Below are 23,458 nucleotides of genomic sequence, written 5' to 3' on the forward strand. Positions count from 1 at the left end.
CTCCCTGCTTCACAGGCTTATTGGCAGTCCTTGTTGTAGTGAAGGGTATGTCTTCATACTGTGTGGCCATGAATCCTTCTGCGTTTTTCAGCTCAGGGTAGAGCGTGGGCCAGACACACACAGAGGGTTCAGGGGCTGCTGCAGAATCTGCATGTTGCCCAGAACAAGTAGCTCATCCACACAAGTAAGACTCTTGAGCTCTCATTTTTCATTTTTGACCAAGGTAGTGTTGGCAATCTGTCAGAAACTGACATGAAATATAAAGCAATGAAGTGATGAGGTTTGTAGTATGTACGGTTGCGTACTTTTATTTTTGTATGAAACACAAGGACAAATTTGTACAAATGACAGAATCCTAAAAGGAGACATTGCATCAGTCAAAGGTAATACTGTGCATTGCTATGTTAAACAGGAAAGAAACTGATTTAGCATAAGCAAGCAGACTTTAAAGAAAGCCCTGTGATAGCCATTCCTATTCTAATACAGATCAAATGTAGCATTAAGTGTATGCCATGACTTATATATGTAATGTCTGTGTACATATATATGCATTAATAAAATATTCCAAGAAATGCATAGCAAGAACATTGTATTGTCAGTGATATGTAATGCATGTTTAATCTAGACCCAGCTTCTGATGATACTTAGGGAATGCAGAGGATCAAATATTTTATTTAAATATTGAATTTCAGGGCCTTTGAGTGGATTATTCTTTGTTCTTTATGGATGTTCTCTCAACGTGAAACCAAGGGGATATATAAATACATATATTTCATTTTTTTCCCTTTTTTTTTTTTTTGGCAGTGTAGCAGCGACTTGCTCAGTTGCTAGGTAACAAGGTATCGCTTTATTTGCAGGAGCAGTAGCAGACTTGATAGTAGAGGCAATGATTTATACAAAATATATTAATATATACTGTAGCAGTAATAATGATTATTGAAATTGCCTATTTTTATGTGCTCTGTGCCATGGAAAAATATAGTCAATACATTAGAATATTTCCTTCTGCTCTGTGTAGAAAAGCTGCTTAATTACTGAGAATGTCCAGTTATTTAGCGAAGCATCAGAATTGACATTATTTATTTAGTAGACTTAAAATGAGTTATTTTAACAAAAAAAAAAAAAAAAAAAAAAAAAAAAGTGTTAATGAAAAGGGGGGATTTATAAGGAAAAGTTATTTCCCTAAATTGTCCATTCATACTTTTTTTTTGGCCTTTCACAGACAGGCTTGCTTTTCCAGCAGCAATACGTTTTCCTCCAGGGAGCAAGACCAAACCTGTCAGTCACCAGGGCAGAAGTTGGCTCGGTCCCAGTGGCAGGCTGCCATCTCACTTCTGCCTCCAAGAAGACCGGCAGGTGGTCTGTAGGCCACTCTACCTTCCTCACACAAGTCTGGAAATTCAGAATGGTCTGATTTGCCTTCAGGGCAAATGCTAATACCACCTGCTTCCACTTCTGGCACAGTGACTGGTTAGGTGGTGCTGGATGCTTTGTCATCCATGGCCAAAGGTGTCACTGCAGTTCATTTTTTTCCAGTTTTGCTGGTGTTTGGGAGAGGGAAGCATATACAGTCCAGGTGGGTTCTTCAGCATCTTGATGCATCTCTTCAGTCAGGTTACCTGAAGGTGTTACCTGGCTGGACTAACACCTTCACCCTGTTCTTCAAACCTTCTGTCTCTTACATAAAGTGTATTAGCCAGGTCTTGCTGCAGTTCGTGGATCCTGGAAGACTATGCTTGAATACAGGGAACAGGATTTCTGCCATTCGTTAAAGAGGAACAGTTGTTCTTTCCAGATGATGGGAGCCAGTGACTTAAGAGAAGAAAGTTTTCTTTGGCATTAGCCAAGTTACTGCATATAAAATAACTAAGTGTAGTTATAGTTTTAGATTTATTCAAATCTATCTTGCCTGAATTTTTGCGCCAACTTTCCTCCTCACAAAGACTTGAAATTTAATAATACATCACATGTATAGTTCTGCCATTTTTAGAGCAAACATTGACCTTTTCCCCACATTGATCGTTTTTAACCCATAAGCTCACCTGTTGGGCTATGAACTTGGTTCTCAGACATTCGCACAGAATTCCAAAAGGCTACAGTTCACCTCCTCTAAGGAATTATTTCTCACGCTGATTTTCTTATCCTGGCAGATTTACTTTTCAAAAGTCTATTATTATGTGTATTCACGATCATTCAGGTTTGGTGGTGATGGTTCGTTGTGCTTTTGTTGTGTTTTGTTTGTTTGTTTGTTTGTTTGTTTTTTGTTGTTGTTTGTTTGTTTTGTTTGTTTGTTTTGTTTTGTTTTCCAAAGCAAGATCCATCTTTATTTAAACAGAATTTAAGTGGTGTTTATCAATGTGTGATGGAGAGAAAGGTTAGCCTACAAGCCATGGTTGATAGGCAGACAAAAACAGGGCAGTGCAGATGGAAAAGTTGATCTCAGTGGTGCCTCAACACCTGTGCTAACAGGGATTTGCAGCTGTGGATAGTGTATTACACTGCTGCTTGAAAACCAGCTGTTATTTCCAGTTTTTATATTATAACCTACCTGACATTTTCCCTTAGACCTCTAATGACTTCTAACACAGTCATTCATATAATCAGTTCATAAGTAAATAGCTGCAGGCTTGGGCAGTATCTTAACTAAAGTATTCCTGCTCCCTTGGCTTTCATTTCAGTGGAAGAAATGGGCAGATTAAATAAAAGGAGGCAAAATGACACTTTCACAGTGTTTGGATTCCTGAAAAGTCACAGAAAAGAAAGAAGAGTGAAAGCACAAGAGAGTTAAAAGAAAATAAAAGATAGAAAGCTATATCTATAAATTTAGAAGATTAAAAGAAATAAAAGGAAAACAAAGAGCAGATGAGACAAAATGGTTCCAGCAATAAAAATATATATATATAAATAATTAGGCTTCAGCATGAGTCAAAAGGACACATGAGAACGGCACTCTTCTGTGAATCATCAAAAGAGGAACATATTTGGAACCATTGCAGGATAAAGTTTTCAGAATATACAATGGTATCTGGTTCCTATTGTCTTCAATGTATAGGATTTTTTAAATTTTTTGAAGTTTTAAGGTTTCATGTACTGAGAAGTGAAATTGGTATATGAAGGAAGCTTGTGCATCCAGAGTTGGTTGCTACCTGTCTGTTTACCCTCATCCTCACTTCCAGAAGTTTCACCTCACATGCCAGTTGCAGCTGGTGGGTGCTCAGTGTGCAGCTGTCCTGGATGCCTTATCTCAGCAGTGGGAACATCTAAAGTTATTGGATCATTATCATCACATAAAGGCATCCTAACCTGGACTATAGGACTCCCTTAACTCCTAAGATTTAGTAAGCTTTGTGTAATTCATTTCACCGTTACTTAAAATTCCCCATTAAAATTAAATTAAAATAATGAGCTTCCCTGACAGAGGACATTTGCCTTCCTGATGTTTTTGTTATTTGAACCGTCAGGTTCACTACTTGGTTCTTCCCTGAATAGTAGATTTTCTGTATGACTATTTTGATAAAAATTATTTCTAATTTTGCAATGCTTTAATATGATTATATTGGTACATTTTAAACTTTGACCAATCTGATGCTTGCTTGTCCTAAGCAGAAGATCTCTCCTTCCAGTCTCAGTCAAATGAGTAGTGTGTGGGAATTGGGGTTGTGCATACTCAGGTAAGAGAAATCACTTAGGATCGTTGCTTAATTAATCACAGCTCTGTCATGAGCATAGAATGACATTCATTCCACATGAATGTCATGTCATTCTGTAGACACGAAGCACAGCCTAGGTTTGTTTCACTGCTTTATGTTTATCATTACTGAAGTACTGAACTGAGTCTAAATTTGGGGTGCTTTATCTTTTCTGGTTTTAGAAAGTAAAATAGTATTAAGAGTATCATATCCCTTTTATTCTTATTTTTTTAGGTGAAATTTGATTAAATGGTTGTGGTTATCCTGTATGCAGTTATGTAAGAAAGAAGACTTGAGGTTCTTGCTCTGGGCTATAATGATTATTAAAACCCATGTATTTTGTAATTTTTCATCACTGATTTACTCATCTAAATTTTCATTTAGGGGAATGCTTTTTAACTTGAGGAAGTATTTTTTTGTATTTGTGCTGTCAGCCTTTTGAACTTCTGAACCAGTAGGCCATTTAACTGGAAGAATGGTTGATTTCAAAGGTATTAAGTTCCTCCAACTCCCATGTGGGGTAGAGAGAACCCTTTTAAAATCCTTCTCACGGTGTTGGGGTTGAGAAAAACTGGAGATAAGGAGTGGTAAAGCCATGGTGGGATGCTCAAATTACTGTAAGGATTAGGAAAGCTGGAGATAGTATGGAGGAGGAAGGTACAGAGTTGTGGTGTGGGGCAAGGGAAGAATAGTGTAGATATTCAGTGCAAATCTATCCACACTGCACCATTACTCATGTTCCTGGTGGAACATGTCGGTCACCAGGTGCCTCTTCAAAGTAAGTCACTGTACGATGAGTGGCTCAAGTAAAAGCACTAGCACAGTTGCATATACATGTAGCTTCTCATAGCGTGCTCCTCGCAGCACTAAGTGCCTTCCAGTTGCATGATGTGACTGATGAGGGTCACGAGTGTCTGGCGCTAGCGGTTTCTCCCTAGGGGAAACGCCTATGCTGCAGAACAGAGTGTTACAGTTTGTGGAAAAGGCCTCCTCAGTGTACGAATTGCTGTTTAGTAGGTGGGGAAAGCAGTCAGATAAATACAGCTTCCACACATAATGGAAAGAGACAGAGTGGAGCAATATGTACAAATGATTACCTTGAAAATTATTTTTGCTCTTTTTTCTCTTTCTAATCAAATATTTTACTATTTAACAAGGATTAGGTCTTGATAATCCTTGACTGAGCAAAGAGTACATATTCTTATAAAGGTGGTGTTTTTTTTCCCTTGTAGTTAGCAAGTGTAATGTCACTTAGGTAGTAATGATTGTGTCTCTCTTACAGTAGTGGTCCATGAGAAAGAGTGTTATGATTTTCTTAAGTATCATAGTTTATGAGAACAAAGACCACTATAAGAAAACAGTGCAAAACACCTGTTTTTTAAAGTGACAGAGTGAAAACTGTGAACCAAATCTAATAGTGGCTGGCCAAACTGCACTCAGGGTGCACATTTCTTATGGCTCTAACTTATTTCTTCCATTCTGATTGTGGGGATAGAGCATGGAAGGCCAGGATGATTTTGTGAATGGAATTAGGATTTTGGAGATGTGGTTTCACGCCTGTTAGTATTTCAGGTTTCATCCATAGTCATAATTATCAGTTAATCCACACGTTCCAGCTTTTCCTTTGTTAAGAAGAAAATATGGAAGAGAAATCTTTTTTTTTTTCTCTTGTGTACCTGTAGAAACATGTGCCAGTGCTGTTCAGTGACTCAAGGGCCATGCTCTATCAGCATTACAGAATGAAGTGAGCACATTGCAGCAGAGAAAGTTGACTATATAAAATTAAAATCAATGCATTTAAAAAATAGGTTTATAATCTGATGTTTATACTATGGTAAGACTCACTAGAGTATAATAAAGCTTGATCATATGCAATGTAGTATAGTGGATTAAATTTCATAATTGCTAATAATAAGTAATCCTTCTGTCTCCAGGGTATATAGAAGGTTGAAAGGCAGCCAAACCACTGTATTTTCATTGTGTCAGTCTCCTTGGCAGTTCTTAGTGGAAGCATGCTGACAGGGTGGGAGGGAGGATAGGAAGAGCCTGTAGGTAGGTATGGCATTGCTGTCAGGTTCATAAGTTACACAGGTTCTCTGAAAAGTGGGTGCACAGTAGCACAGATTTTATATGCTCCCACAGCACTCCAGCATGACATTCTTCTAGCTCAAGGGATTCAGTTATTCACTGCTCTCTCCCTCTCTTAATTTCATTTGTGAGGTCATTTCACGGGAGTCTATCCTACTTTTAATGCTTCTACGTAATTTTCTTGAATACTGGAAGTATATAAAAGCAATAAGAAGAGAATAGACCCCCCAAGTTTGGACTGTGTTTTCACTGTGCTAAATTCCTGTTTTACCATTCATAAGCTTTCACTCTACGAAACCTGTGTTTCTGCTCTAAGGTAAAATGTGTAGGTCTAGATTTCATTTTTTCTAAGAAGATGGATAATAGGCATAGAAGTGGTACATGCAGCGGCATATCAGAGTGGTTCTGTTATATTACTGTATTTGAAAGTAAAGCTAAAAGAGCAAGTCTTTTACTCTTCTTCACATTTCTTTAATCATTTTTTACCATGCTGTGAAATAAAACATACTGTGTCATATAATTTTCTTCTTAAATCACATTGCTCAACTCAATACTTATTTATCTAGTGAAGCAGGAGGCCACATCTGGGCACATGTACTTCGGAGCCAGTGAAAGCAGGGATCAAACTCATTTGATGTTCAGTTTACAGCTCCTTTGCTTTTCATCTTGCTGGGCTACGTCTTCTCTCAGACTTTGCCATAGAGCAACATAAATCCTGGATGCCTGAGATGCAAGGAGAAATCTTACAAAATTGGGTATACCCAACTTCCTTCATTCCTGCTGTAGTAAAATGTGTGTGTTTACAAAACAGGCTAGAGGTAGGGAGTTGACAATATTACAGGATCAAGAGTGGCTTTTAGTAAAAGTATCTCTCATCTTTTTCCTATATTATTATATCACTGATATCATGACTGGGGTGAGTTGATCTGTGGCTCTTGCTAACCACTGATTCCAACAGCCAAGGAGAGGTTCCTTTAGGGTCTAGAGGAAGGAGAGATATCAAAACTGCAGGTCACCCTCAGCTTGTCTCAGGTCTGCCTCATTTTTGCACACCACATCAGTCGGCGAGGAGGAGAGAATTAATGCCAACAACAGTATCCTTTACAGGTGAGCCTCAGCAGCCCTTCATGGAGCACAGCCAGGAAGATATATTGCCACGCAACTTCTCTCATTCTGTTTTGCATGAGGTTTTTGCTTTTAGTGGTTTGATTACACTTGAATTGTGTCCAAACTTTTTTTCCATCCCTGAGAGATTATAAATTCCATCTTCCTAAGTGAAAGTCAGAACCCTGTGCTGTGAAACATTGACAATTTATTGAAGGGTAGCAAAGTGGCATATTCATTTTGTCTTAGAGAGCACAAGGTAAAAGTTTTCAAGTTTGAAAATAAAAGGTTTCTCTTAGGTACAACAGGCATATTGACTGCAAGTCTAAGCTGGTATCTGAAAGACCATCTTTCTCTTTTACATAATATTAAAGTTTCTGTGAGCAGTATTTTCAGTAGGGGTGCTCCAGCTTGTAGCAGATTGTTACTGCATGTAGAATTTTAAAATTCATCTGTCTCTTACAATTTTATAAATGATGAGAAGCTAGTCAAACTCAGGGCTTCAGATATCACAGAAAAATTAGGATGTGTTGTTTTTTTTGCTTCTGTCTCCTTCTCCTGTATGATAATTAAAAGCTTCTTCTGCTTTAAATTCTTCTGATTTTCTTCCCCAATTAATATTGCTGATATTCAAGAGGTTGTGACTTTGAGAGGAAGATAGACTTTGGTGAGACTAACGATGAAATCACAGGGGTGAGAAACAGTATAAGCCAGATCTGCTTGTTCTAACCATAATGTGCATCTCTGAAATGGAAATGAAATTAAGTATAAGTATATAGCTAGAAGTATAAGCAGCTATATGACTGAATGTGTTTATAGGGTAGGATTGTTGAATAAGGAAATAGTATTTTTACACAGTCAGCTTTCATTCTAGCATCCATTTTAACTGTACCCATCTTTTCAGTTCTACAAAACACTGTAATCCTTATTTTATTGGAATACAGCATCTCTAAGTGAGACACTGGCTTCAGTGCAGTTGGTGGTATTTTGCCGTTAGCATCAAGAAAACCAGGATGTCACCCTTGTTAACAATAGGAAATGTTTGACAGAGACTTTTAGTGGCATTAGATCTTTGCAGGCAGGTAATTTATAACCTTGTGGAAAATATTTTAGATACTATCAAAGTCCTAACATAAGTATTCTTGATAATTTATTAAACTGTGTTAAGCTGATATTCAGTGTACATTCAGAAATTAAAGCAAAGCAAGGCATATCTTAACCTTTGGGAGCAAGAAGCCTTGGCCTGAGAACAAATGTGCAAATCTAGCTACAAGGTAAAGTGTTAGGTGAGAACTAAACACAATTTCAATGGGGAACATAAGTTGTGCAGCCCTAGATTTCTTGCACTGTGGTACTTTTGGCATGCTGGGAAGGCTTCTCAGTGGGTTCTGCTGCCCTGGACAAGTATGTAGGTCCACAGGCAAAAAATAATAATAATAATTATTCTGCTTGGATGATTTTGTTGTTTAATATTAAAGTTAATGAAATGGCTGACCTATTGAATTATTTTCCTAACCATTTATCCAGCCTTAAAATGCATGAAAAATTCAATACTAACAGCAAAAATGATTTAAATGTTGTCTGTTCAGTGAGCACATAATAATCTGCAATGTACAGATAACTTTTCAGTTTGCTGCACAGAGATTTAGCTGTGTAACTCTGAGCTAAGTTAAAATAATGATGTACATTTTCCTGTTTAATTTTAGATCCTATTTTTCTGTATATGGGTCAGCTCCTTAACTCAGTCCTGCAGTGGTCTTGGTGCACAAAGCAGTTTTCGAACTACAATCAGGTCTTCCATGTTTTCATTTCTCTAAAATACTGAACTGTAAATGATGTTTAGTTTCTATCTAGAAATACAGAGGTTTCCAATGACAGTTATCTACTTGCAGTCTGCACAATAAAAGTTATGTTTACCCTCTGAAATTAATTATTTTTATTAGTGACTCTTCTACTGGTAAATCTCTGTTGTTTTTTGACCTTTCAGGAATTATAGAGTTTAAAGACATCTTTTCAGACGTGATTTTCTGCAGTGGTGTAAGGGCTCCCTCGCACATTTTTTATTTCCTGCTTTCTATTCGCATGTGCATGGATAAACAGAATAAATATATCACACATCTTTATATAAAGGTGTTTACATTTAAACTCCACTTACACGTTTCCATACACTTACATGCCAAGTATTTGGAATCAAGTCAATGGATGGAACGTAACCATTCAGGTTATGTTATGTTCTCCATTTTATGCCGTAACACTACACCTTCCTGAGGAAAGCAGTTTGGATCTCTCAGCAGAGGTCACTGAATGGTACTGCTGAGGGATACCAGCCCAGGTCTTGTCCACAGAGCTCTCCGTATTTAGTTCACTTGTACTATTCATACATTGAAATTCCAATTGCCCTCAGTTTATGTTTGATATAGGTGTTCTTAATGCTTTATTATTAAACATTAAACATTAATCAATGTTCTTAATACTTTATTATTAAACATATAGAATAAAAATGTGGTTGTAGTTACAAGAATGAGTGTCCTCACATGAATAGAAGCTGTATTCTGTGGATATATCACCTGGCCTTTAATTTTAACAAGTTTTATAGAGTGGTGAGCTGCTAAGTAAATACTACTTTTTTCCCTTCTCTGATTTTAGGTGATGCATGTGAGAAAAAAAAAATGGGAGTGTTAGCTTTTGGCTTTTTAGTGTCTATTGAAAAATAATTTCATGCAGAACTTACAGTAGACACACTTCATTGTGCTTGTCAATTGTTTCACAGCTTTACACATATTTTAAATAAGATAGCTGGACTATGCAGCTTTAGCATTTAAATGAAGCCAAATTAGTATTCTGTCAGCAAGCAGAAGGGGTTTTTATACTAGAAAGGTGTAGGAGGGAGATGGATAATGACGGGTGAAACTTGCTGATACAAACACATGCCATGTTTTCTAAAAAAAATAAAATAAAATAAAATGTAAAATTCTGAACCACTGAAGCTCATACATTGCTAAAGCTGACCCTGGATGATTTTAACATATATGGCAATTGCTGGGGGCTTAGAAAATTTGTTAGCAAAATAATAATGTACAGAAGTGAATTTTGATATTTGCTAAGTATGTTTAACATCATGACACTGTAATAATTTGCAATTTAGACAATACAAAAATTGTAGGCTAGTGCCCTAGTGAAGAGATTTAATAAGATTTTAAGTAGCTAAAAATTTAAATTTTAGCGATTTTAAAAAGTAAAATAAATAACAATTAAAAAAAAATAAAATAAAATCCTCAGCAGGCGTCAAAATTTTGAGCATGTACACAAAATCACTTATTTATTTGAAACATTCTCAGATAACCATTCTGTAAAATGTTTCATGTTGGTAAAACATTTTCTCTAGGTAGCTCATCTCAATAGATAATTAAGCAACCATATTGTACCAGGTAGTGCTCTAAGTCATCACAGGCCACAGCCGAGGAGGGGAGCTGGTTGCGGTGATCCCAGCAGCACTGCTTCCACAGAAGACGCACTGTACAGACTACGAAAGAATAGAAATGTATGTGGGTGTTTGTTCTCTTCATTTCAACGGTATCCTAGAGGTGCAAAATAAGGACAGAGACTGCTGAAGAATGAGGCTGTCTCTTGCTGCAAGCTGAACCACTTGGGTGGTTATGCCATAAATGACATATATGATGGAAATTAAACATACATTCAAAATGTTTATTACATGGTTATTTCACTGCTTGGAGTGAAGAGCAGATGCCTTTAAATCACATCTGATTTTACAGCTTCCTTTTAATTTTTCCCCAGGCTCTTTACTCCTTGGTCAGCAGGTTTTGCTTGTTCTTTTGTTGCTGTTTCTCCCTGTTGCCTCCACAGTGGTCAGTAGATGAGGTGGTGGTGTGGTTGCAAATGCAGATTAAATTGCTGAGCTGTGTGGGAGTCAGTAAATAAATAAAGGGGATCCGGAACAAAGCTACAACGGGAAAAGAAACTTGAAGAAGAAACTGTTGACCTGAAAATAAGATGTGAAAAGAGGTAGAGAGAAGGATGACAGGTGAGAGAGAAGGAAGCAGAATTTGCTAAGGAAGAGGATAGGAAAAGTGTCTGAACAGCCAGAGCAAACAAAATAAATATACTCTGGTTTATCAGAAATGCCTTGTGGATGTCACCTATTGGTATCTTTCGAATAGCTACATTTTAATTTTATTGTAAAATGTAAGTCCTTCCATTAGCTATTTCTCATCTGATTACTATAACGACCCATTTTCTAGTCTCCCTATTCTTCTCCTGTGTTATTCAGCCTCTTCAAATTTCTGCTGCTCATTTTGTCTCTCATAGGTTCCAAATTCCCATTTTACCTTATTATTTCAGGAGCTTGCGTTGGTCGTCTCTGCAGTTAAGAAAAGGATTAATAAAACTTAACATTTGCATTTTAAGTTCTCAGCAGATATAACTGCTTGTACAGTCACAGCTTGGTTCTAGCTCGTGACTTCCCTTCCCATCCTTTGGCTTATGGTTTGCACATGGCGTTTTTGTTTGTTTGTTTGTTTGTTTTGTTTTGTTTGCTTTTTTCTCACTCTCCAACTCCCCAACCATGGATACAGAGGAATCCCACGCCTGCGTGAGATCCCTTACATTGAATCTCATCTCACATTGGTCTGTATGATAAGTGTGGGCTGTAACATTATACGGGTGTAGTTCTCTGGCAGTACTCATTGCTGTCTGCAAGTCCTGGTGCTGAGGTGTGTGGAGATGTGCTCAGCATCACCCCTGGCACAGCCCCACATCCCAGGTTGCTCACAGCAGCCAAACATAGGACGGCTGCGGAACAGCTCAGAGCAGGGACAGCACTGAGTGGATGGCATGGAAAAGTGCACGTGAAAGCATCCCACTGTGCTCCATATCACAGCATGCTGCTTTAGAACCAGCTCCATGACAATGCCCAGAGGGCTATGCTACCAGAGAGCAATTTTAAGGAGCAAATTTGAAACTTTCAGGGTTCACCATGCTCTCTGTTTTCTGAACTGAAATACAGCTTATATCTCCTGGGCAGGTGATGTGCCAGAATCTCATGTTTTCTTTGAAAATATTTTGTTAACTTTACATACAGTTCTGAACCTTGAAGTTCAGAATCTGGAGAATTATCTTGAAGGAATCTAGAGAATTATCCCCAAACCAGCTGTGCTGTACTTGCACGGGAAAACTTGTGTTTCAGTGCCCTCCCTGACAGTAGGAACATTAGCACTTGGTATAGACTTATGATAGATAGATATTACTTCAGAAAACATCAGCTGCACCCGTCTCTGATCAAATTAAGGTAAAACACAGGCGTTCCTGAAAATTAAGAAATTGTCCCTGGCTGAGTAAGCCCTTTATGTGTGATATAGCAGCATAACAAAAAACTTCAAAAGCATGTTTTAACCTTTTAGCTAAAGTATTTTTCATTCTACTACTGAAGTAGCACAGTCATTTACTTTCCCCTCTGTGCAGAAATTTGGTTTACTTATGGTGTTGAGTTTCTGTAACAAATCTATTTGAGAAGAAAATATTTTATGATTCAAAGGTTAATATTGCAACAGAAGCAGGTAAGTATAAATGTCAGGGCTCTTAAAGTAAGAAATGCCCTATATTTTTCTAAATCTAGATTATCAAATACAAAGAAGAAAGAAACCAACACATAAACAAGATGTGTACATGAACAGAAAAGTTTTTAAAACTATACTTAACTGACAATGACTAAATTTAGGCTTACTTTTTCATTTGAAAAGCCCCAAATTCTGTAGTACAACTCAGAAGTATATTCTAAGTCTAAATAAGTCACGTGAAGATATCCCAAGTGGCTACATATTAGAACACAGCAAATACATAAGTTACATTGTCATCTAATTGTCCATGATAAGCGTGTGTTTTTTTTTTCCTCTTTCCTTGTTATTCATATAAATCTACTCTTCTGATTCATCATTAATCATAGTTCATGTAGTGATTTGCTTTAAAATGTTCATGACAGGATTTCTTATGTTACAGTAAGTTAGTGTGATCTGTACTGTAGTGCGTATTTCTGACAAGGTTATGTAGAAACATGGCTTCACAATAGTATCACGGATTACTATACCTAATATTATAAGTTAATACATATAAATAAATATACATATAAGCTAATGCATTTTCTTTCAGGTTTAAAATTTCAAGTTCCAGCAAAATTAAAGGTCTGCAAACTTGTTCCAAATAAATGTGGATTTTCATGGCATTATTTTTGATCTGAAGGGTGATTATTTAATGGTATAGAAGAATTTGTAAAATAGGATTAAAATAGAGTATGATCTTTTTAATGCATAAATGGGCTGAATCAGTTATATAAGATTTAATTGAAGAAATGTGAAAGTGATTTATTTTGGAAGTCAGATCAGATCACATGAAAGAATATAACGAGCTCTGAGTATATTACTGAGCAGCAGTACTGGGGGAATAATTTGGGCAGGAGTAGAGCTGCTGGATATTAAACTGAACATCAGTCAGTAGCATAACGGAGAAAAAGACAGTGATGTATGGATGTTGTGCATACTAACAATAAAAACATGTATAAAACCTTGTAAATGTCTGCTCCTTTGTATGGTTTACAAATTTAGGAGTGTGTGATATTCTTGCCAAAAAAAAAAAAAGGAAAAATTTTCTCATCTGTTTTATATTATTTATTTTAAACGTAAACATTTTACATATGTATTTATATTGCTTTTTAGATGAGGGGAGGAGGATTGTTGTCTTTTTTTCTGTTTATGTCGGATAGAAATCATGGCTGTGTCTCAACTGGAAAACTTGACCAGACACATAGTATAATGAGCCTGTTCCTTTTAGAAAGAACAAGATTGAGAGCATATGTAACTTTCCGTCAACATGTGAGTGGATGTTACAAAGGAGATAATGATTAATTATTTTCATAAATCACTGAGGACAGAACAAGAGCTAGAGAAGAGACAATTTAAGTTAAATATTAACGATAACATAATTCAAGAATCAGAACAGTTAATCATTGGATGAAGGATATTTGCTATATTGCAGTATTTAGAATTATAGAAAGGTATGACTAGACATTGTGGAGACTCCTAACAAAATTAGGAGCTGTTTGGGAATTGTTATAGATATGATTCAAGGCCTTTGACTTCTTGCAATGTAGGGTTGCTTTCCTGTGGTTAGCTGTGTGCACAGGACCACTAAGTCATTTTGGTTTCCTGTAGTTCCAAGAATCTTCTCTGCAAAATGAGGACTGATGGTGTTACACTACTGATGGGGAAAGTGGAGAATAAACTCCTTGAACTCTTTCCTTCTTTTGACTCTATTATGTGGGTGGATGTGCCTAAGGTAAAAAACAAGAAAGGCAAAGTCTGAGCCGTGCAGATGAGGCTTATCTCTTTTTTGACACTACCTCTGAAGAGAGCTTTCCCTTTTCAGGAACTTTTGATAAGGATGAAGAAAAAACAGAGAAAGAGCAGAGGTGAAGAAAACATGCTACATGACCAACCCCTCTCAGTGAGAAAATTCAAATGGAATTTATAGCAAGAAAGACTCCCATGATAATCCATTCACTTGTGGGTTTTGCCAGGGTGCTTCATTAATAATGTAGCTGCCAAAAGCGGTGGAATTCTAAAAGATACACACATATATTCTTTTTAATTTAAGAAGTAACTTCAAGGAAAACAAGTTCAATATGACCAAACTCTGCTTTTTGTTGTTGTATAAAGTTAACTGTAGTGAAGAATCAGCCTCCTTTTGGAGAGTTCTTGAGTACAGTTTGCCCACTTGCTTTGTTCTGAATTAGTTATGTACAAAAATTTCTCTTCCTTAAGCCAGACTAATGTTGAATGTTTAATGAAGGGATCTGCATAAGAATATGTGTATGATCTGAACAGCCTTGCAGTTTTAATTTATCTCAAATCATGCAGACAATCTTTCATGCTGAAATTTGTCATGTTGCTCAAATCACAAGGGAAGAACTCACTTGAGCTATTGACGGCCGAATATTTTTGCCACTTTATTTGTATCCTTTTGTAACCCCACTTTTTGATGGTGTTCCTTCCTGCTCTTACCTCAAGGCATGAAAGAAAAAGATATTTTGAGAAATGCTTGCGCTGTCCCCTTGCTGCCCCTGGCAGAGTTAATCCAGCCATCCTGCTGTGCTCGTAGAGCCTGTTCTCTCCCACCCGCGGTGCTTCCTCCTCACAGATTAAGAGTCAAAGTACAGCGTGATGCCAGCGCTGCCTGTGATGTATGATTCTGGTCTGCCATGGTGGCCATTGCCTTTTTAAAGGCAGTTATAGTGTTGCTACAGTTGTGATGGTATAGAGATTATAAACGAAGGAAGAATCTAAGGAAGAACTAATGGCTTTTTTTTTTTTTCAAGCTATAATGTATCTGGAAAATGGACAAGATGTTGTGTTCAGGGTTTGACAGGTAATGTCACAGTCCAACTTAAACAAAGGTTAGACAAAATTGCTCTTAATTTATTTCAGTTATGCCAATCAATTAGACTATCTGATAGAAAGCAATAGATTATAACAGCTGCAGTTAAGATGAGCTGGTGGCTTGTATATTTGTAGCTTCTTCTGGTTGGTGCTGGAGAATGAGGCTGATGAAGTTTGAGGAGGGTGTGAAGCCTAGGAAGGGGTGCTACTACAATTTATTTAAAGGTATGAGTTTCTTTCAGCATCTGTAATAATTGTTTTAATGAGCTTATGCAAAGATTGCAAACCAATGAAGTATAAGACAACTGGGAAAATAGTTTGGCAGGGGGTTCTTTCTAATTATTGTTATAGTAAGGTTGTATGTCATGCCATAACCTGTACTAAGGTTATAGGTCATTCAAAAATTATTCTTTTCAGGATTGTCCTTACAGAAAGTAACATGGTGAAATGATCATTAGCTGTTGCTACAGAGCTAGTAGAGCAATAATTGAGGTTCCTCTTCACATCATGTCTTATAAGTGTAGCTGCATTTTTCCTGTGAAGTAATTAAATGGTAAAGATCTTGATAGAAGAGATATCCCTGGACAGCATAACCCAAAATAGAGACAATGGTGCCTATACTAGCACATGACAATATGTGTTTTATTTCATCCAGTGCGCCAAATGCTGTCAAAGAAAACTGTATGGCCAAGGCTAAACAGACACTCTGCAGTGGAGTGAATCTGCACTGATTACTGATAAGACAGAAGCAGTTAGGAGAAGAAAAACAATTTTCATGAAATGGCTACCCTTTCTGTGACAGTTTTGTTCCAGTCCTCAGAGGGAAAATGACACACACCTGACAAACAAACTAGAAAAATAAAGGTAGTAACCACTGAATACTGAAAAGAATAGGCTCATGGACTGTGGCTTCTGTTAAAACATTGGCTTCAGGGTTCTTTGGTGCTAGCTGGCCACTTCTTTCAGGTGGTCCAGTGTGTGAGAAGGTGTGATTTCATTGTAGTGGATGCATCTCAGGTCTGACATGCACCTCTGTAAGCACAAAATTTTCACCCCATTTCTCTTTCCCCTATCACCAGTCCTCAGTGTGAGCTCTTCTGTGGTCAAGTGAGGAAACAGATAAGGATTTACATTGGACTGCTCCTTGCCTGCCTCCCAGGTTTGTTTCAGCCAGGTTGGCTCCCTGGGGTGCAGTCCTGGAAGCTTGCTCTGCCATGGTGTGTTTCTGCTCTGCACAGCAGCACCCATCCCATCCATTTGGTGTTTTTCCCAACCCTGGTACTTTCTTCTGCAGATCTTCTTCCTTTTCAGGTGTCAGCTCCATGTAGATTTCCTGAAACTTACAGGACTTATCACTTGTACTTTGGCAATGTATTGGGGTGGGTTGTGTCCTGACCATCATGCTCTTAGTTTATAGTAGTAGAGTATTGACATTGCCAGTGATGGGTCTTGTAACAGAGGTTATAAATGTTTTTTATATTGAATGTTTAATGCTTTAGGGGATAAGTGTATTTTAAGTTGCTGTGTGTGTTCTGTGCAAATCACCCCACAAAGCAGCCTGAATGTAAGCCATAGATAGGCTCTTCACATCAATTTTGCTTGAACTAGTTATTCAGGGGTGGAGGCCATGCTTTTAATGTAAATGTTTTACTATATGCAAAATAACTTAATAAATTGAAAATATCTTAATGCAGTAATATTTAGGTCTTCAAGCATCCAATGGTAACTTGCAAACATAATAGGTTTTTGAATGCTTTTGGAATAACCTGTCCCAACATTTTTTCTAATGCTTGCTCCAGGTTCTCCTGTCCAGTGTTTGGCTTTTCTGCATGTATATTGAAAAAATCTTTTTTATTTTTTTTTAACTTTTTATTTAACAGATGAATGTCCCATTCTTTAAAAGCTTGAATGTTTTGATTGTGGTTTAGGGTTGTTTTTTTTTTTTTCCTTTTGCCTGGAATTCCATGATGAAAATGAATCAAGATCAGAAAAAGGATCAACTAACTTTACAGCTGTTAGCATTTTCTGCAGAGATTTGTATTTTATCTCCAATTTCTCATTATATGAGCTATATTTCAGCCTTGTGTACAAATTAATTGTTTGGCTGATAATTGCATATTAAACGTAGATAAGTAAATGATTAGCTAATTATGAAATGTGTTGTAGTACTGGTAGCATTAATTATAATTTATCCACTATGTAAGTAATCCTGCAAAATATAATGGGATAACATATTGGTGTTGCAATTGGTCTCTCATCATCCTGTATGATTAACATGGAGGACCTCAAGGAGATTGGCCAGGAACAACACTGCTGGTCTCTTTGATTGCACATTTTCCAAATCTGATCTGAGCCAGCAACTAGACCTGCTATTAGTTCAGCACAGAAGTAAAAATGCAAGTCAGTACTGGAGAAAACAGTCTAAGAATACTCTTCTAGTATTCATTTTGGGAATTTATTCCACCTTTCAAGTTGTCCAATATTTTTTCCACATAGTGCCTGTGAAAATAGAAGGAATTTATTTCACTCTATATACAGACTTGCTTAGAGCTTGCTGTTTTTCACATAAAGAATATTTTCAGTCTTGCCTCTTAGAATAGGTAATCATTATTGTAATAGTCTGTGTTTGTATGTATAATACACTTCTAGGATTACTGAGTTATGTATTTGAGCCTCGTGTTAAAAAAAATGCACATATGTAATATTTATCATTAAACCTGAGGCTTCCCAAAACATTTTGTTGTGACATTTTTAAAAATATGGATTTAACTTCTTTGTAATAAAAATAAAATAAAAATGCGTGTAAAAAGTGGCTCATTCAGCACATAGCCTGACACACATCCTCAGGAGATAGAATGCCAAGGTCTCATTTTTATTCAGGTTTCATTGTATTTTCTTGATTTTTATTAATGAAAAATTAAACTAATATTTTTCACTGAAATAATGAGTTATCAATTGCAAGCACACAATCATTGTTTTGTTTTTATCCTTAATGGAGCCAAAAGCGCCAGCACCTGATGTATTCTGACAGCCAATTCTTAAACTAATGAGAAATTTGAAAACAATTTAATGACAAAAATGTCCAGTGAAGTCAAGGCAAAAATTTCCTTGGCCTCCACAGTGCCAAAGGCTATCCTGAGTACTTCTGCAAAAAATATAGTAAATCCTCATACACCTGAGTCTGAGGTGGGATGGCAGTGGTAAGCAGCACTGCAGCACCGCTGATCTGCAGTAAGCTAACTGGCAGCAACGCAGCTCAGGTGGGAACAAGTACATATGATTCAAAATTACTTTTTCCTTAAGAAGGTTCTTGTCCTTTGGCTGGCTACTCAGTACCATTAAACTGCAGATTTGCAACTTTTTTTTTTTTTATTATTTTTGGGGGGAGGTGGGAGGGGTGGGGAACAACATCAGTTCTTCATGATCAACATATAGAAACAGGACTTGTTAGGCAGCCATCTGTCTCTGAAATGCTATCACCAAGACAACTGACATCTGTTTCCAGTTGGGTGATTAATTCAGGGGGATAATGACACATATTTCGTATCATTATGATATGAAATCATAAGTCTCTTGCAAGTCTTTTCATATACATAAAAAAATGATTGCTTCCATTGTAATTGTGGAAAGCAGAGGTGTCTTGCTCTGGGCAGAATTGCAGCAAGGATGCTTGGGAGCCTCTCTCTTGCTGTGTGCCTGCACTTTGCTGTGCTTTAGGGGTGCTACCAGAGAATCCCTGCACTGTTTAAAAACGAACAAGAGTTTGTGATAATTTGGGCCCATGATTGTAGGGCTGGAAGGAACTGGTAGCTACAGCATGAGAATCAGCATGAGAAAGATAATAAGGTATTGTTATGTGAAAAATGCAATGGAAGTTTAATATGGTTGGGTGTGTCTGGTGCCGATAAGCCACCAGGCATTCAGTATTGCAGCTACCTTGCATAGCTTTTGCCTTCTTCCGCCTGCACATCTCATGTTCTTGCACGTGAGATGGGAAGAAAGGATGTGGGAGGGATGCAGGATCTTGCCTTTTCCCACAGCTCTCAGTCACTTCAGGTCTAGGGCTGATCCCATGGGAGTTTGCCCTCATGGAGGAGATTAACGAGCCTGCTTGGTAAATGGGACTCTTGGGTCTCTGACATCCCACAACAGTTTTAGCTCAGCTGGGAGACTGGGGCATGGGGTCATTTATCAGCTCTGCCATGTAGTGACTGTCATCATTTTTTATGAAAGTATAATGACTCAGACATATTTATCTTTCAAATTATGCCATTATTACACTGCAGAATTTTGTTTGGTGTGTGTTTTTTTGTTTGGTTAGTTGGTGGTTTGGTTTTTTTTTGCATGTGTGTGTGCTTATTTTTTGGGGTGATGGTGAACTGTTGATCAGAGATATCAGTTAGATGAGTAGGAGTTTTCAAACTTTGAGTAAAAATGTGCTCCATCCTGGCTATTTATATAGTAATGCATTTAATCCATTTTCAAATTCTCAGTTATACCAAGCATGATGATCAGGTGAGCTGTGCTGGATGACCTAAGCTAGTTTCATGAGTATTCTAGGTGTTATCATGTCTTAGGATTAGTGCCGTGGTATGATATTGTGGCAGAAAAATAGTAATAATCAATATACCCACAATTCCAGAATAGCCTGGAGTTTATTGCAGCATGATCAGCAGTACAACAGTTTATTAAAATTGAATTTAGCTAGTTTTTTAGGCTGGTTGCTTGCAGAAATAGAAGAACCATGCCTTATTGGTTTGTATTTAATTTTTTTTCTTCTTAGCTCTAAATGTTAGGGTTGTTTACTAATTAAATGAAGCTTAAATTCTGAAGTGTCTGATGCTGCCACTAGAGAATTACCAGTACTGTTCTGATCACTCTCTGCTTTTCCACGTTGAAACTAGCACCTAGTGTCTGACTGCTGCTGCTGTTTTAGACCAGACTGCTTGAACTACTGCAGTATTAATTTTGCACCATACAGTAACTTTTCAGATTATTCCAAAAGAAAGGGCATTGATGTCTTGAATTTCAGTAATCTTTATAATGCCAATTTAAATAAATAAATAAAAGTAGAATAATTACAAAAATGTGATGTTTGTTCCTATTATTCAATCAGAAGAAAAGATCAGACAGAAGTTTGTTGCAGAAATAATGCTCAGTTTTAGATGGAGTAACTTGTTAATTCCAGCATCTGCACGTATATAGCCATCAGGGAGTTGCTGGGCTACATGTGTTTGTTTTTTAAACATCTGTCAGCTAAGTCAGAAATCTAAATGTTGAGTGTTGCATTGGTTATATTTCTGGATTTCTTACATTTCCTAGTGGAATTTTATTTTGTGTACTAATCGTTGGAGAAGATAAAGCTAAAAATAGGATTGTGTTTGTGTTCATACACAGTTTATTTGGACAAATGATTTGGGCCATTCTCCTCAATTATATTACAAATACAAGCAAATATATTAGAAGGAGTTGCATTATTTTTGTCTTAGGTATTGTACTGTTGGTGTGGATCACCATTGTACCATTGTGCTTTTCCTGTCCTAGTAATGAAATATAGGCTGTGCAGTGCCTTAAGCTACACTCACAGTTTGATGACATCTTCTAGCTGATTACTGCAGCCACACTGCAAAACTTAGTTCACTGTCATGTATGAAGTAAGCTCCAGTTCACTTGACAAAATGTCTTACTGCATAGCCCTTGAGTGCATGGTATTGGTTTCACTGTTGCATGGTACAAAGACATTCATTCACCGGCAACTAACTTGTGGGCTAAATATGTGCAAGACTTTTAATGGTGTTTTGATATAAAACCTTAAGGTGTTCCTAAGATATTGCATTAGGCAACTTCACTATTACACATCATTGTCCTATATTTGTGATATTTGACAGTTGTGATAAACACTGTCAAGGGTAATCCATCACAGAACAACTTTTTGGCATTTCAGGGTGTTTGTCTCAGAACTCAAATATAGAAGTGCCTCAGAAAAAAGTATTTTACATTCATTAGTCAAGTATCAGGCTTTACAAGTCCATTTCAAGAAGAAAACAAGCGTCTTCAGTTGACAATATGTAGTTCAAATGGGTAAATAGAACTGTGTAGATTGCATCTTTAAATCCCTACTACTACCACTTCTCTCTTGAGTTTACCACCATTTAAGTGGAATAACAAAATACAGAATAAGCTCAGAAGTGTTTATGGTGTTTAAAGATCTGTATTGTTTTGAATATGAGCACAGTTTTTGAAATAAGTTAACCATTTAGACCTGTATCCTGATCTCTGATGTGGGAAGTCCCACAAGACTCCTCTGCTGTTCAGCAGCTGTATGAAGTCACAGAAAATTGCTTTGTGTGGATTTCTTTGCCTGGTTTGATACAGCTAATAAAGCATTCAAAGCACTGAGGACCTCAACATGACCCACGAACTGTAGATTGACTTAAAAATCTCTGGGTAGGTGCTCCTGATGATGGGGAAACATTATGAAAGAAACAAGTTCACTAAAGTGCATTACCTGAGTAATGCTTAAAGCAGCTGTAGTTCTTTCACGTGTTTCATACAGTTAAATACTGAGATAAACTGTGCACCCTTGTGTTTAACATTCAATGTAAACTGAATACATAAGTCTCCCAAATGCCTCTGGCATTTCTGTATGCTGTGCTGTCTGAAGCTGTGCTTTATGAGTGCTTCTGCAGATTTAGACTAATATGAGAGAGAACATAACAGGCCTGTGGGACTCCACAGCTTGGGTCTGCTGCTGGGCTTCAAGGTCTCAACAACCCTCTTTAGCTGCCTCTCATGTCATAGCCCATCATGTTATAGATGCAGAGAAACCGGATGTTCTTGATGTTCAATGATGTCAGATAGCGTAGTAAAATTTAACAAAATGTGAGTGAATTCACTTGCCTATGGATAGGAGGTCACCCACCAGAATGATGGCTGTGTTGCTGTACCTGAGATACTGGATCTAAGAGGTGCCTTTGGAGAGTCGCATTTTCTTTGTAGTTGTTTTCTGTGTTTGTTGTTGTTGTTGCTGTTGGTTTTTTGTTTTGTTTTGTTTTGTTTTTCATGAATGGTAGTTCTTAATATTACTGCTTAATCTGAGGTAATTGTTCACTGAAAAGGCACCATTTTCAGAGTTTTTGTGGGTACTATTACTTTTTCTAGGATGCGTGACAAATTCCTTTCAACTCAAGGGTGTTGACACACAGTGATCCTAAATATAGTGTGAAGTACTGTCTTCTGGGAGTGAATGGAGGCAGCTCTGGAGTATGAAACCATACATAGTCTGCAAGAGTTATGTGAGGATACCTCTGAGGACAGAAGCTTGCTTCCGCAGTTATGGCTGCTTTACACTTTGAAGCAATTGTAGCCATTAAAGAATGGCATCAAAATATGTGTTTGTTTTTGTTTTTGCCAATAATGCTTGTTTCCTACTTTCTGCTTCTTCTCTTCTGCTCTTCTGTTTCCCCAAGAACAGTGTTTTTTTTGTATGTGGTAGAGACATGGAGAGGTACAGGTAGGGTATAGTTGCAGTAAATTTGGAACACTTTTTCAGAAGTGTTTTTAGAGTTTAGACAAGCAGAAGGCATTTGAACTTGTCCACTGATGGTCAGGTTTGTGTGCAATAGAGATTTTTCATTGCATATGATAAAAGTAGTAGGTCACCAGGACAATGTTGGGGAGAATGTCCTGGTTTTCTTACATGAGGATGATTCTCCAAGATAAATGCAAACTCTGCGTGTCATTCAGAGATTACCTGCAAAAGGCATGGTGAATAGATTTAAAAGCAATACTATTTGATCATTGTGCAGTTCATTTTCTCCCTTGTTGCTGTCTCAAAGTATTTGCTGGCTGTTCCTCAATCTCTGGTCCTTAATATCTGTATCTTTCCCATACCTATGAATCCCTTTATCATTCACTTTTTGGCTCCATCTGTGTGTTTCCAGTCTCTCCCTCCCCTTCCCTTGTTTTCGCTCCTGCTTTGCTGCCTTCTCTTCCTGTGTCATTTTTCTCTCCTCCTTACTCATCCGTGAGCCTATTTCTCATTTTCTGCATCCATATCTACTTTGGTATCTTCCTTCATTTTACAGGATTTTTCCTCTGATCTCACTTCTCATTTTCTCTGCCCTTTGTTTG

General features: G+C 37.3%; 1 protein-coding gene and 1 long non-coding RNA gene across 10 annotated transcripts in view; one reads left to right on the top strand and one right to left on the bottom strand.

The window, feature by feature from the left end:
• The window catches only part of ANKS1B (ankyrin repeat and sterile alpha motif domain containing 1B), a 439,567-nt gene that overhangs the window by 363,227 nt on the left and 52,882 nt on the right, over positions 1-23,458 (top strand). Inside the window, exon 1 of one of the 9 annotated variants that reach the window (XM_072036195.1) lies at positions 23,072-23,092. The exons of the other annotated variants lie outside the window; for them this stretch is intronic. Coding sequence (XP_071892296.1) covers positions 23,090-23,092 — 3 coding nt within the window. The 5' untranslated portion in view covers positions 23,072-23,089. Of the gene's footprint in view, positions 1-23,071; positions 23,093-23,458 lie in introns of those variants that run through there. 9 annotated transcript variants of the gene reach the window in all.
• On the bottom strand, positions 1,124-10,600 carry LOC119717254 (uncharacterized). The gene is made up of 2 exons (XR_005266500.2): positions 10,307-10,600; positions 1,124-7,625 (listed from the first exon to the last, which is right to left on the bottom strand). It is a non-coding gene; the product is annotated as an uncharacterized lncRNA (long non-coding RNA).

Source organism: Anas platyrhynchos, chromosome 1 (genome assembly GCF_047663525.1).
Source record: "Anas platyrhynchos isolate ZD024472 breed Pekin duck chromosome 1, IASCAAS_PekinDuck_T2T, whole genome shotgun sequence".
Taxonomy (NCBI): Eukaryota; Metazoa; Chordata; class Aves; order Anseriformes; family Anatidae; genus Anas; species Anas platyrhynchos.